Below are 13,796 nucleotides of genomic sequence, written 5' to 3'. Positions count from 1 at the left end.
TGTGTTTTGCAGCTTTCCCAAATATTTATGCTTTCTTCCTCTGTTCTCAGGCCTTTGAACCACAATAGCTATACTTTGGGTCTTTTAATTTCAAGGTGAAAAGCTATTATGTGTTGTCCCTGAAGTAGTTAATATAATTCAATGGGCAAAATGTCAAGGATAATATCTGGATCCTGAGTAACTTACTCCATTTGGGGTTTTTTTTCATCCGGTTTCGTTGGGTACGGTCCCGTGTTGGGATCTTTGGTAATGAACTTGCGGATGCGGTGGCAAAGGAGTCTTTGGACCGCCCAGATGTGGATTGCAGAATCCCATTTAATGGCATGGAGGTTAGGTCTTGGGTACGGTCAGAACTGCGGAAGGTCTGGCAGGCGGATTGGGATGTGGACTCCACGGGTCGAAAGGTTTATGCTTTCTGCCCGAAGTTGGATGATTTTAGCTTGTTTGGTGTCTTGGGTAGGTCCCGGCAAGTCTCTTTGTTCAGGGTGCTGTCGGGTCACTGCTCGACTGGGGATAGGGTGTTCCTTCTTGGAAAATCAGGGGATGAACTGTGCCAGTTTTGTGGGGTTTCTGAAACTGTGAACCATCTTTTATGGGATTGTATCCGTTTTAGTGACGATCGTGTTGGTTTTCTTCACTCTCTTCATTCCGCTGGTTTTAGTGGTAGGTCTATCCGAGAGTTGTTTTTGGATCGACGAGGTTGGAAACAGGCAGTCTCGCTTTTATGGAATTTTCTCAAGTCGTCGCATTTATCTGAACGTTTATAATTCTTTATTGATTCAACCACTAGAGCTCTTTTATCAGTCTTCCAGTAGGTGGCGTTAGTGGGATCATACGGTCCTGGTACGCCATTACCATCCACAGGAAGAAGAAGAAGAAGAAGAAGTCAAGGATAATAATAATAACAATAATCAATAATTAATAATTAATAAAGTGGCATTCAACAGAGCCCCTAACAAAAAAACTGCTTCTCATTGAAACTGCATCTTATAGTTATGCTGACTTAAAAGAAATTGAACTGACAGACAGCATAAGGACCACTATGCAACTATACTACTACTACTACTACTACTACTACTACTACTACTACTGATTTTTATATACAGCTCTTCAACAAAATTCTCAAAGTGGTTTACATAGGAAAAAAACCATAAATAAGATGGTTCCCTGTCCCTAAAGGGCTCACAATCTAAAAAGAAACATAATGCAAAACACCAGCAACAGACACAGGAGGGATGCTGTGCTGGTGCTGGATAGGGCCAGTTGCTCTCCCCTGGCTAAATCTTAGAGAATCACCACTTTAAAAGGTGCCTCTTTGCTCAATTAGCAGCTTCAGTTGGCAACCCTGGGAAGATGGACTTTATGGAGGGGAAGAAAGACAGGGGAAGAGCGAGGAGAGAGAAAGAGAGAAAAAGAAGGGAGGGGAAGAGAGAAAGAAGGAAGGGCGAGGGATGGGCCTGAGCATGTCAGAGGCCTGAGAGGAACAAGTGGCCATGGCGGTGGTGGCAGCAAGGAAGGGCCCAGTCAACCACAGCTGCTGTTTCGGGCTACTGAGGCCATTGGTGGAAGGAGGCAGGCAAGGGACGGACCTGGGCCTGTCAGTGGTCTGAAGGGAACGAATGGCCATGGCAGTGGTGGTAGCAAGGAAGGGCCTGGTCAGCTGCTGCTCCTGCTGCTCCTGTGGGGAGGATTGGGGCTCGGGTGAGGGCGGGGAGGTCTCTGGGGGAGCTACAGCTTGGCCAATAGGCTCCAGCAACACTGCAGCCATGACCAAGAGGGGTGAGGGGGGTGGATTAAAGGGATGGAGGAGTGACCAAGAGGGATGAGGGAGATGGAAGCAACTGGATGGAGTAGGAGGAGTAGGAGTGCGGTTCAGGTGAGGGTGAAGAGATCTCTGAGGTGAGGGAAGCTGTGGCAAGGGGTGAGGGGAGCAAGCAAGTACTAGTGCACAGATGCTCTGCGATGGTTAAGCTAACAAATTATGTCTGGAGTTGCATTTTGGATGATTAGATGGCATCACTCCAGGAGGGGACAGGTCATGTGTCATGGCACACTCCAATCCATAGGTGTGTGCAAGTGTAGCCTGTTGGACAGTATCATCCAAACTGGCCTGCAATCTGCCCAGATTGAAAATGTGAACTAGGCTACATAACTATTATTGTATAGCTGGGATCAAGCTGTGCAACGAGATAGAAAAGGGGGATGCTGTGTGATACTGTGCAGGAGTATTTTAATGATATGGGTTTTATCAATTGTATCTCTTTAAAAATAAACAGGGGCTCCTGCACAGCACTTTTATTGAACCCTTATCAAATATGGTAGCAAATCTAAAAGGTGTTCTTTGAATGTATTAATATACAAATCTGCCTTATACTGAGTCAGACTATTGCTCCATATAACTCAGCTTTGTCTACAATGGCTTGCATACTGCAAAGTCCACTGTTGTTCAGGAATGATGGGAACAACATAGGAACAGCAAGGACACTGGGCCTAGTAGGCATAGTGGTGCCCCGCCTCTGCAACCAGTCCCCGTGTGCTTTTGAGTAGAACATAACAGTATGCATGCATATCACTTATCAATTGTGGGCTGCATGATATGTAAGACAGTGACTGGCAGTGACTCTCCAGCATTTTAGAAAGGTTTCTTTTCTAGCCCTTCCTGAAGATGCCAAGGACTCAACCAGAGATCTTTTGTATGCCAAACATCTTTCCTACCAATGAGCTATGGCCTCAGCCCAAAAATCTTCTCTAATGCTCTAAGCCTATTTTGCTAGCTTTGATGTATTAAAGAGCACGAATGGGCTATCAATCCTAAACTTTTGAGTGGCAAAACTCAACACTGGTATATGATGCCAACAGCAGTCACAGTAAAGCTGTTGGCCTGAAAAAAGGAGGGAACTCCACTATCCAGTCAGCATTCAATGTGGGATTTATGAGCAAACACTTGCTCTGAAATGACAGTACTTGTCACACAGTTGGTTGTCAGCCAGATTTGTGAAGAAGACTTCTTTGAACTGCACTATGGCTTTGGAAGTGGAGGCTACTTGGTACCATGTAGGGCCAATGTAGAAAACACATAGGTATTCTGAGTCATAGAATTAAACTGCAGGCTTGAGGAACATGGTTTCAGATAACTAAGGTTATGTTTGCGATCACTGATGTGCAGTTTGAAAGGGTGACTGAGCAGGTGTTCTGTAAGAATGTTGCTACTATTATATTGAAATATATTAATGTTCAGTGTATTGGCACTCATCTCCTTGATAGTTTAACCTTGTTTTGTGGTGAAGTGAATTAGTCTGTTAAAGTCTCTCTCTCTCTCTCTCTCTCTCTCTCTCTCTCTCCTTAGCCACTTCTTCAGGTATATGAATAGCTATGCAGCCATCCTGTTAGAAGCAAATATAGTTCAGAAATTGTTATATTATTATTATTACCCATAGCTAATGAAGCATGGAGATATTTCAATAGAGATATTATGTATTCAAGATTTTGTTTTGCCTGAAGTGAAGCCATTTCAGTCTATCAAAAGAACTGACTTTCCCTACTGTTCCGGGACTGATTTTTTGTTTAAAAGTCATGAGAGGGTTGATGCATGTTCTGTTCCTGCAAAGCTGGAGAACGAACATCTTCTCCATTAGCTGAAACCTGGGTGTGTGAAGAAAGAGCCATTTATGTTACTTACACATCAGTCTGTTGCTACTTCTTCTGAATATATTAATGTCTACCCTGAGGACAGAAGTATACAAATGCGGGAAACCACAGTTCAGACCCCAACTCAACCTGAGGGTTCACTCATCAAACTCCAGTCGCAGGGAAGGTACTGGAGTTGAGGGAAGGTAGCTCCTGCAATGGCCCATTGTTTCCAGTGGGATCAATTCACCTGACGGAAATCAGAACCCCCCACCTGGCGACCGGTGGGGTGACAGATGTTGCAGCAAGATCACCCTCACATAAGAACATAAGAACAGCCCAGCTGAATCAAGCCCAAGGCCCATCTAGTCCAGCATCCTGTTTCACACAGTGGCCCACCAGATGCCGCTGGGAGCCTACAGGCAGGAGTTGAGGGCATGCCCTCTCTCCTGCTGTTACTCCCCTGCAACTGGTGTTCAGAAGCATCCTGCCTTTGAGGCTGGAGGTGGCCTATAGCCCTCCAACTAGTAGCCGTTGATAGACCTCTTGTCCATGAAGTTATCCAAACCTCTCTTGAATCCATCCAGGTTGTTGGCTGTCACCACATCTTGTGGCAGAGAATTCCACAAGTTGATTATGCATTGTGTGAAAAAGTACTTCCATTTATTGGTCCTAGATTTCACGGCAGTCAATTTCATGGGATGACCCCTGGTTCTAGTGTTATGGGAGAGAGAGAAGAATTTCTCTCTATCCACTTTCTCCACACCATGCATGATTTTATAGACCTCTATCATGTCTCCGTGCAGTCATCATTTTCTAAACTAAAAAGCCCTAGGTGTTGTAGTCTTGCCTCATAAGAAAGGTGCTCTAGGCCCCTGATCATCTTGGTTGCCCCCTTCTGCACCTTTTCCAGTTCTACAATGTCCTTTTAAAATTGTTTGTTTGTTTGATTAATTTCTATACCGCCCTTCCAAAAATGGCTCATGGCGGTTTACACAGAGACTAAATAAATAAAATGGACCCCTGTCCTCAAAGGGCTCACAATCTAAACAGAAACATAAGATAGACACCAGCAACGTTCACTGGAGGTACTGTGCTGGGGGTGGATAGGGCCAGTTACTCTCTCTCTGCTAAATAAAGAGAATCACCACGTTAAAAGGTGCCTCTTTGCCAAGTTAGCAAACCCATCTCTCTATAACTGATCGAATCGCCCACTATAAGGAGGCCCCACCCCCTGAAGGAGCGTTCCCTGTGCAAGAAGTTATGGGCTCATCATCCATCGAAAGGGTCCCTTCTAAGGGAGCATTTCCCTCTTCCTCAGACAGATGTCCTTACCTGAGACCTTCATTCTCCCTGACAGGAAAGGAGCTATCAGCCGTGGAGTGGAATGCTCAACCACATCCCTGAAGGTCCTGTCTAAATGGCTCTCTGTCTCTCTGAGCTTCTCCAGATCTGCTACCTTCCTCTTGAGGGAACGAGCTTGTTCCCTGAGAGCCAGGAGCTCCTTGCACCAAGTACACACCCATGACTTCTGCCCATGGAGCAAATAGTCATGCTTGCGACACTGTGCAATACACTGGGAAGCGCCCCCTCTCCTTCTGGCTTTCTATCTTCATAACTGTTTTTGTTGGCTGTTTACAGTATTTACAGATAGTTTATTAGGAATGTGAGGAATTTATCAGGAATGTGATCCCTCCCACAAGCTGAGGTGAATGTGACCCCTCCCACAAGCTGAGGCGAGTGCCTGGAATGAATTCCCCCACTCAGGCTACTCTTCTGTCAAAGACATAAACACTCCCATCGAGCCAGAAATCAAACCCTAGAAAATCACCAGCCCTAACAAACTTAGTTTATTCTTCCCTTCTTGTTTTCTTGGAGATTGATTGATTGATTGATTGATTGATTATTTCTGTGCTGTGTTCCCTTGCTTGATATCTTCTTTAGGAGAGAAATTCAAGCTTTTTGCTTCCTCTTGCTCTCAGACTAGCAGGCCATATCCTGGGAGTAACAACCATGGGTGGTAGTAAATTAGACTGAACCATAGGCGGGGCAAAGGGTTGAAGTTTCTCCCTCCCACAGTCCTGATCCTGGCTGCTCCCCTCTGTGGCTGTGATTTAAGTTGCAGGAATTGAACATGTTAGCCTCTATTTATTTATTTAAGATATTTATACCCCACCCTCCAGTGCAATATGTTCAGGGCAGCTCCCAAAATTAGTAAAACAGATTTTTTACTAATTTGGGGAGTCACCCTGAACATATTGCACTGGAGGGTGGGGTATAAATATTTTAAATAAATAAATAAATAGAGGCTAACATGTTCAATTTTACTGAACATTCAAATCTAATCTATCTAAAAACAGTATAAAATAATGAAAAACAGGACCAGTTGAAACCAAATTTAAGATTTGGAAGTTAACTTCTGCACTATGAGCCCTACCACCCATTGAGATCATCTGGTGAGGTTTGTTTGCAGTTGCCACCAGCTCGTTTGGTGGCTACGCAGGGACGGGCCTTCTCTGTTGTTGCCCTGAGACTCTAGGATGTGCTCCCTGCTGAAGTAAGAGCTTCTCCAACGACCCGTGAGCAAGACTTGAAATGCTGAATGGAAGGCCCCAGCAGATACAGGCTTAACTTAAAACAAATGCTAAGATGTGTGAATATGCATCATTATTATTATTATTATTATTATTATTATTATTATTATTTGGCACATTTCTATATCACCCCATATGCAAATCTCTGAGCAGTTCACTCGACCTTCTACGAAAGAACATGTGCTTGAAAAACAGGTTCAGCTCGTCCCCTTGTTGTGTCCCCACCCCACCCCGTCGCCCCGTGCCTGTGCTTCTCCATTGCTGCCCTAAGGCTTTGGAATGCGCTTCCTTCTGAAATAAGAGCCTCCCCATCTCTTACAACTTTTTAAAAGGCAGTCAAGACACATTTGTACACCCAGGCTTTTAATTAGATACTGTTTTAATAGTTTGTTGTTTGTTTTAATAGTTTTAACATTGTCTTACATTTTAAATTAAATTGTTATTTGTATTGTTTTGTTGTAAACCACCCAGAGACTTGCCTTTTGGGCAGTATACAAATATGTTAGATAGACAGACAGACAGACAGACAGATAGCTAGATAGATATGCTTGAGCTACACTTTGGTTTTTGTTATAATTCAGTTGTGTGTGTCTGTCTTTTCCAGTTCTGAATAAATATGAGAATATTGATTCTGCTTTGGCAGGACTAATTGTCCGAGAGGTGAGCATTGAGATTTCACGCCAGCAAGTGGAAGAACTCTTTGGACCTGAAGATTACTGGTGCCAGTGTGTTGCCTGGAGCTCTGCAGGCACTACCAAGAGCCGGAAGGCCTATGTTCGTATAGCTTGTAAGTATTCGCTTCTTTATATTTACATGTCTCTGTCTTGTTTGAATGGTAGCTCTTTTCATCATACTAATTCAGTCTAAATAAACTTATTTTCTCCTCTGAAGGCTATGAATCAGAAAGTGGTCCAGAAGTATTGCACTAAAAGCATCAATGGTTTTAATTTGTGCCTATGTGTCGGTGCTTACATCTGTGGGGCTTAATCAATTCTTGTGCTTCAAATCATTATGTTATGCCAAGTTTGCATGGATTTCCTTCAGCATTGCAGGCATACATATTGTTGACTATTAACTTGTCATGCTTAGATTGTTCCTAAACCTTTGACTTCCTGGAAGATGAGAATGGATGAAAAAAGATGGATAGCTGCTCCATACGTGCCCTCCTTCTTTTGTGGTTCTTTGGAGGACATCCACTGTGGCCTGTCAAGGCTCTTGTTATTTATAACTTTGAAAAAGAAATGTTAGCACCAGCGACATTTTATTATTATTATTTTGCCGTCGGCATACAGACCCCGTTCAGACGTAATATAGTGGTGCTTTGGCATTGTAAGAATGCTTCAACAAGCCTCATTCTTGTTTGCTACACCTTCTTACTCTTTCACATGCAAGGAGAAGAGATTGAAAGCTTCCATTGTGATTATTAAACCAATCGGAATCTAAAATCACAGTTTGATCCTGGTTTGTTTGAACTAAGCATGGTTAGAATAAGCCACATTTTCCCATATGCTGATATAAAGGTAAAGTGTGCCGTCAAGTCAGTTTCGACCCCTGGTGCCCACAGAGCCCTGTGGTTTTCTTTGACAGAATACAGGAGGGGTTTACAATTGTGTCCTTCCACGCAGTATGACATGATGCCTTTCAGCCTCTTCCTATACTGCTGCTGCCCAATATAGTACCAGCGGGGATTCGAACCAGCAACCTTCTCCTTGTTAGTCAAGCATTTTCCCACTGCGCCATTTAAGGTGCTGTGCTAATACAGCAGGTGTTTTATTAAAAATCAGAAGCGGACGCTTTCAATCTACTCACCTTGTACCTGACCCAGGAGAGACGAACAGGGAAGCCCAAGGAGACACACAGTTAAGCCTTGCTGGGGTTCATTTTTGCACACTAAGTTATGATATAGCATTATGTCTGAACTAGGCCACAAAGCAACTTGAGCAAAACAAAAATGGTCCCTGTTATAAGGAGCTTACAATGTGTACAAATGTGTATGAATGGAGAGGGGTGAATTTCAATTAACTTCCCTTCCCCCAGAAACACTCGGTGCCACCTAAACATATGTCCCTGAGGGTCTCTCAGGCCCCAGGGACATATTTTTGGATGGTACTGAGGGTTTCCCATGGGAAGAGAATAGTGGTGTGCACGGAACCGCACCTCCGCGGTTCGGCACTGGGGAGGGGGGCTCGTTAAGGGCGAGGGAGGGTGTACTTACGCCTCCTGCCCCTTTTCCCCCTCCAACGCTCCCAGTTTTGTAAGCATTTGAGGCGGCAGGGTACCTTCCTGCTGCCCCTTCCCCTGTTCCTTGTCAAAAGGCTTCAAAAGCCTCCCTGTGTGTGTCACATCCTGAGTTTTGTGTGTGCATGCGACGTCCGCATGAGCAGTGAGGTTTTTAAAGCCTTTTGACGAGGAACAGGGGAAGGGGTGGCAGGAAGGTACCCTGCCACCCCAAATGCTTACAAAAGTAAACTATGAGTGCTGGAGGGGGGAAAGCGGCAGGAAGGTTAAGTACACCCTCCCTCACCCTTAAAGGTACACACACACACACACACACTGCCGAACCAGCCCCAGACTGGTCCGGAGGCCCTTAGAATGGGCTGCAGACTGGTCCGTGCACATCTCTAGAAGAGAAGGTTATCAAAATTCCCATCCCCACATGTAAATGCTGTGCTGCTTTCATTGGGACTTAGCAGCAGCATCAACATTTATTATGTAACACTTGCACTTTCTTAGGATATCAGCCATTATTTTTATGCTATTTTGTTCTGTTGGTAGTGTTTTGCTCTTTTAGTTGTATGTTGCTTTGGTTGCATTGCGGAAAAGCAGCATAGATATTTTGTAAATGAATAAATGCATTTTTACTGTGGCAGAAGGGCAAGGATAAAATGCAGCTGCTATGTACTTAGTTTTGGAGGTTATGCCAGAGACTTTAGAAAATGGCTAAGTCTTGAGAGTAATTTGAAAGAATATATCTATTGACCAATATGAGGTTTTAAGAGAGCCAGCGTGGTGTAGTGGTTAGAGTGCTGGACTAGGACCGGGGAGACCCGTGTTCAAATCCCCATTCAGCCATAAAACTAGCTGGGTGACTCTGGGCGAATCACTTCTCTCTCAGCCTAACCTACTTCACAGGGGTGTTGTGAAAGAGAAACTCAAGTATGTAGTACACCACTCTGGGCTCCTTGGAGGAAGAGCGGGATATAAATGTAAATAATAATAATAACAACAACAACAACAACAACAGATAAAACCCCAGCAGGTTGGGGTTTTTAAAAAGCTCTTGTAACATAACCCCCCAATTCTGATTGACTCAAGGTCTCATTATTCGCAGTTGCGTTATACACGGTTGTAGGGCAGACGGGAACTCCCACAGATAACAAGGGCCACCTGTAGTGCTTTTCAACTAAGTGACTCATCTTCCAGTATTTGTTTATTTGGCTCAATGCACCACTTAAACTACAGAACTAGACAGATTTTGAAGTCCATTGTGAATATTTTTCAGCATCACAGATGAAATTAAAATTAATAGTGCTTTCCAAATTCACAAATCAAAGTTGGTATTTATTTCCCCTGGCAGATACTTGAACTCAGAGTCACACCATGTGGATCCATTAATTTGTCATATCGGAAGTATGCTGCAAGTAATGTTCTTCATTCAAAAGAAACTGTCTGCGGTCTACAAACAGTTATGCTATCCAAATAAGCCTTCTGATGGGATGAGTGCAGTCCCATGCTGTAGGTTAGATCTGTGTAACCATTTCATTGCGCTGCACTTATAAATCAGGAAACAGAATGGATATGGATTATTTTGCCATAATCAAAGAAGGAAAAGAGATTGCAAAAGGGCCGCCTTAACCTATTGACATTAATATTAATTTTTTTCTCCTGTCACATCTATCGTTCACTCTCTGTCCCCTGACATAACTCAAGGCGAACAGTTCCTAGAAACACAGATATCCAGTTTATTATACAAATATTTAATTTTCATTAATTTTCAAAGAGAGGACTGTATTTGTAATACAGTATTTGCACTGGAGACTCTCATTTCACTATCATGCGGATGAAATGAGTTTATCCTGACTACAATGGAAGCAAGCCACATCACTCAGAGCGTGGTTTTCTTTGCCTCTGGGGAAGAGAGACAAACAGCTTTTGGTGAATGCTCACTAGAAACTGGCTGTCTGTCTGGCATTTAGCCTGACATTTTAGTGAAAGAGAATTTCTCTTCTAGTAAAATGAATGAATTCCCCAGAAAAACCTTTGTGGGATGTAGATATTTCCATGGTGCACTGTACAAGCTATTAGAAGAAGTCATAAATGAGACAATGAGGCTGTTAAATTGAAGGGGGGGAAAGGATAATTCCTATGCTTACCCATTCCCTCCTGACAAACAGCTCTGATTTTATTGATTAATTTTTAGACTGCTTTCTATTGGTGGTGGTGGTGGTGGTGGTGTGTGTGTGTCTATATGGTCAACATGAGTTAAAAATTAAGGTAGAGAAGTGATTGCCCAGTCTTTGCTCCCAAGCTAAGGAAGACACAAGGTAATAAGTTAGATGTAATGGGACATTATTAATTCAAACAGCCAATTAACAAGACAACCAGGGGATTGACACTCTACCTGGCACTACAGTGTGGGATCTACATACAACAGAGAGGACAAGCTGCCAGTCCCTAGCCTACATTTTTATGGGCAATTGCACCCCAGCTCAGAGCAGCCTCACAGCCATAAGGCCAGTTGCTGCTCTTCTCTTAGCCAGCCACTAAGGCCAAGGTACTGTTGGGAAATATTCCTGCTGCAAAGCTGTGCAGCCTTTAAGGTTGGTGATCCCACCCCCACAGGTGTAGCAGTAGGTGTAGGCAGGTGTAGGCATTCTTGGCTCTCCACCTCTTGTTGAACTACAACTCCAGTCATCCCCAGCCACAATAAATTGTGACTGGGGATGATAGGAGTTGTAGTTCAACAGCAGCTGGAGAGCCAAGGTTGCCTAGCCTTGCTCTAGGGCAGGGATTCTCAACGTTGGGTCCCCAGATGTTATTGGACTTCAACTCCCATAATCCCCAACCCCAGTGGCCTTTGGTTGGGTATTATGCGAGTTGAAGTTCAATAACATCTGGGGACCCAACACTGAGAATCCCTGCTCTAGGGTATTCTCATCACACCAAAATGTGGCTTAGGATGCTCACCATTGAACTGATATAGGTGTCCTCAGACCTGCACTGCACCTGCTCATCACAACTATTGGAAATCTGACTGTGATGTCGGACAGTGTGATGTCAGTTCACCCCCCAGTTCAGCCAGTTGATGGAGATCCAAACAATTCCTGTCCGTCTCCCAAAAGGACACCAGCGAAGCTTCAACTCCAGGGAGTAGGGGAGGGATGCCACTAAAGCAGAATGAGAGTCTGAGCAGGTACGCAAACCCTCACTACAGCAGGGCATGCAGTTTCCACCTACCCCAGACTGAACCTTTACCCCCTCAATCCAGTTATGGATAAGTGGGGCAAATATGCCATATTCAAGACTAGCTCAGGCCATATTTTGAACAATTTCTAGAGAAGCTGCATTTGGAAGCTGGTGCCATAATGGAGCACTCAGGACTGCTTCACGTGTTGTGAACATGGTGAACAGTCTGAGCTAGATAGAGCAATGGTTTGACTCAGTATATGACAGCTTCCTATGTTCCTATGTTTCACTTGATGTCTGCTACCTCAAGTGATGATATGCCTGTGTGGATGTTACCCTACTGCCACAGGTAGAATTTTTGTATCACTGCAAGTCATATGTGCAGTGCAGTTGGTTCATGTGCTAACTTGGCAAAGAGGCACCTTTTAATGTGGTGATTCTCTTTATTTAGCAGGGGGAGAGTAAATGGCCCTATCCACCCCCAGCACAGTACCTCCAGTGACTGTTGCTGGTGTCTATCTTATGTTTCTTTTTAGATTGTGAGCCCTTTGGGGACAGGGATCCATCTTATTTGTTTGTTATTTCTCCGTGTAAACTGCCCTGAGCCATTTTTGGAAGGGCGGTATAGAAATCGAATGAATGAATGAATGAATGAATGTGGTCAGTTGCAAGTCAAGTGTACAGCAGTCATATTTACATCAATCAAGTGCTACACATGGATCTGTGAACCAGCCCTTGAAACAACAACTTCTGTATCTCAATCTTCCATCTTCCATTACAAAGATAAAAAGTTAACACAGATGGAAAATGAGACCCCAAAATGGGTTGCATGGATTGACTTCAAGTAGTCAGGTATTTAATATCCAACATTTAAACTTAGGTTTTCTTTTCTTTATGATATATCACTGGATATGAGAAGGGCTATGCTGACAAATTCAAACAAGGCTCTCAGTTGTTCTTCATGTCTTAACATTTATATCTATAGCTGTAATTGTACATACATTTTCCTGTTGAAGGGAGATAAATATGGGAGGGATAAATGTTTGAAATGCAGCCAGACTGAAAATTTAGTGCTAAGTGGCCTTTCCAATTCCTTTCAGGAGTGACCATTCATATGCCTTTTATTGCATGAGAGGCTGATTGAATACTTTTTGTTGAGCAAAAGCAGAAAAGCATAGAGTTCAGTACTAGGTTTCCAGCTTTTCTACAAGGCTCTTAATTTGCCCCATTCTTTCAGTGTAGGATCTGACTCCATCTCCTGCACTGACAGCAGCAGCATGCAAAATGCTTATAGTGTGTGCGCAAGGAGCTTTTTGGACCTGGAAAGGATGAGACAGGGCTTTTTAAATATGCAACCAGAAATGCCGTTCCTCCCCAAAAATTGTTTTAAAGGACAATTAGAGGTGTTTTATATCAGGTGGTTTTGTAAACCTAATAAGTGAAATAAAATAAACATTTGTGCAGTTCAACAATTCAAGTCATGCAAAAGTTGCATTATATTGTCACATGTTGTTGTGAACTATACCTGGTTTCGCACTCTGTACATGCTCAGAGGGAAAGAGGCAAAGTCATATCATGCACAAACTGAATTGGTTCTTGGAGATGGTGACCATGTAGGATCTGGGAGCACAAACAGAGATAGAGAGAGACACACAGAAAGTTCAATGGGCTTTATTATAAAAAGTTGCTCATCAGGATAAAATAATCCACATTAAAAACATGTTTCCGATTCAAGGTGTAGTGTAATGTGCCTAACTAACATATGTGTGTGCAGTCAGTAATTACAGATATCTAATAATCTAACAAGTCCTAAATAAAACATTTAGAGAGAAGCAGAGAAAGAAGGAGGAGGGGGAGCTTAGGAAGGGGGGTAGTAGTGATTAGTAAGGGGGAGGAAAGTAGGGATCCAAGGCTTGTGAAGGCAGCATATTTACCAGGATCAGAGGCTTTAAGAGCGGTGGATCTTTCAGCTGAAGGAGAGAGGCTTTTGGCTGAGGACAGGAGCGTTTGGATCAAGCATGCAGTTTACTCAGAGCACGGCTGAGAGTCAGAGTACCATGGCTGGGGAAGTCTTGACTTCTCACTGCGCAGCAGAAGTCACAAACAGTTCCTGTCCATGGACAGAGTTCCTGCCTCTAGCCCCGCGGCTTGGGCAGCAAACTCTGGGAT

At 43.6% G+C, this 13,796-nt stretch overlaps 1 protein-coding gene across 2 annotated transcripts in view; it reads left to right on the top strand.

Annotated features, from left to right (window-relative positions):
* Window positions 1–13,796, top strand: part of UNC5C (unc-5 netrin receptor C) — a 504,518-nt gene that overhangs the window by 317,703 nt on the left and 173,019 nt on the right. For both annotated transcript variants that reach the window (XM_053255347.1, XM_053255346.1), the window contains exon 3: window positions 6,865–7,008. In XM_053255347.1, the coding sequence (XP_053111322.1) occupies window positions 6,865–7,008 (144 nt within the window). The remainder of the gene's footprint in view (window positions 1–6,864; window positions 7,009–13,796) is intronic.

Source organism: Hemicordylus capensis, chromosome 5, assembly GCF_027244095.1.
Source record: "Hemicordylus capensis ecotype Gifberg chromosome 5, rHemCap1.1.pri, whole genome shotgun sequence".
In the NCBI taxonomy this organism is placed as follows: Eukaryota; Metazoa; Chordata; class Lepidosauria; order Squamata; family Cordylidae; genus Hemicordylus; species Hemicordylus capensis.
Note: the sequence above shows the minus strand (reverse complement) of the source record. Positions and strands in the feature narration are given on the sequence as shown.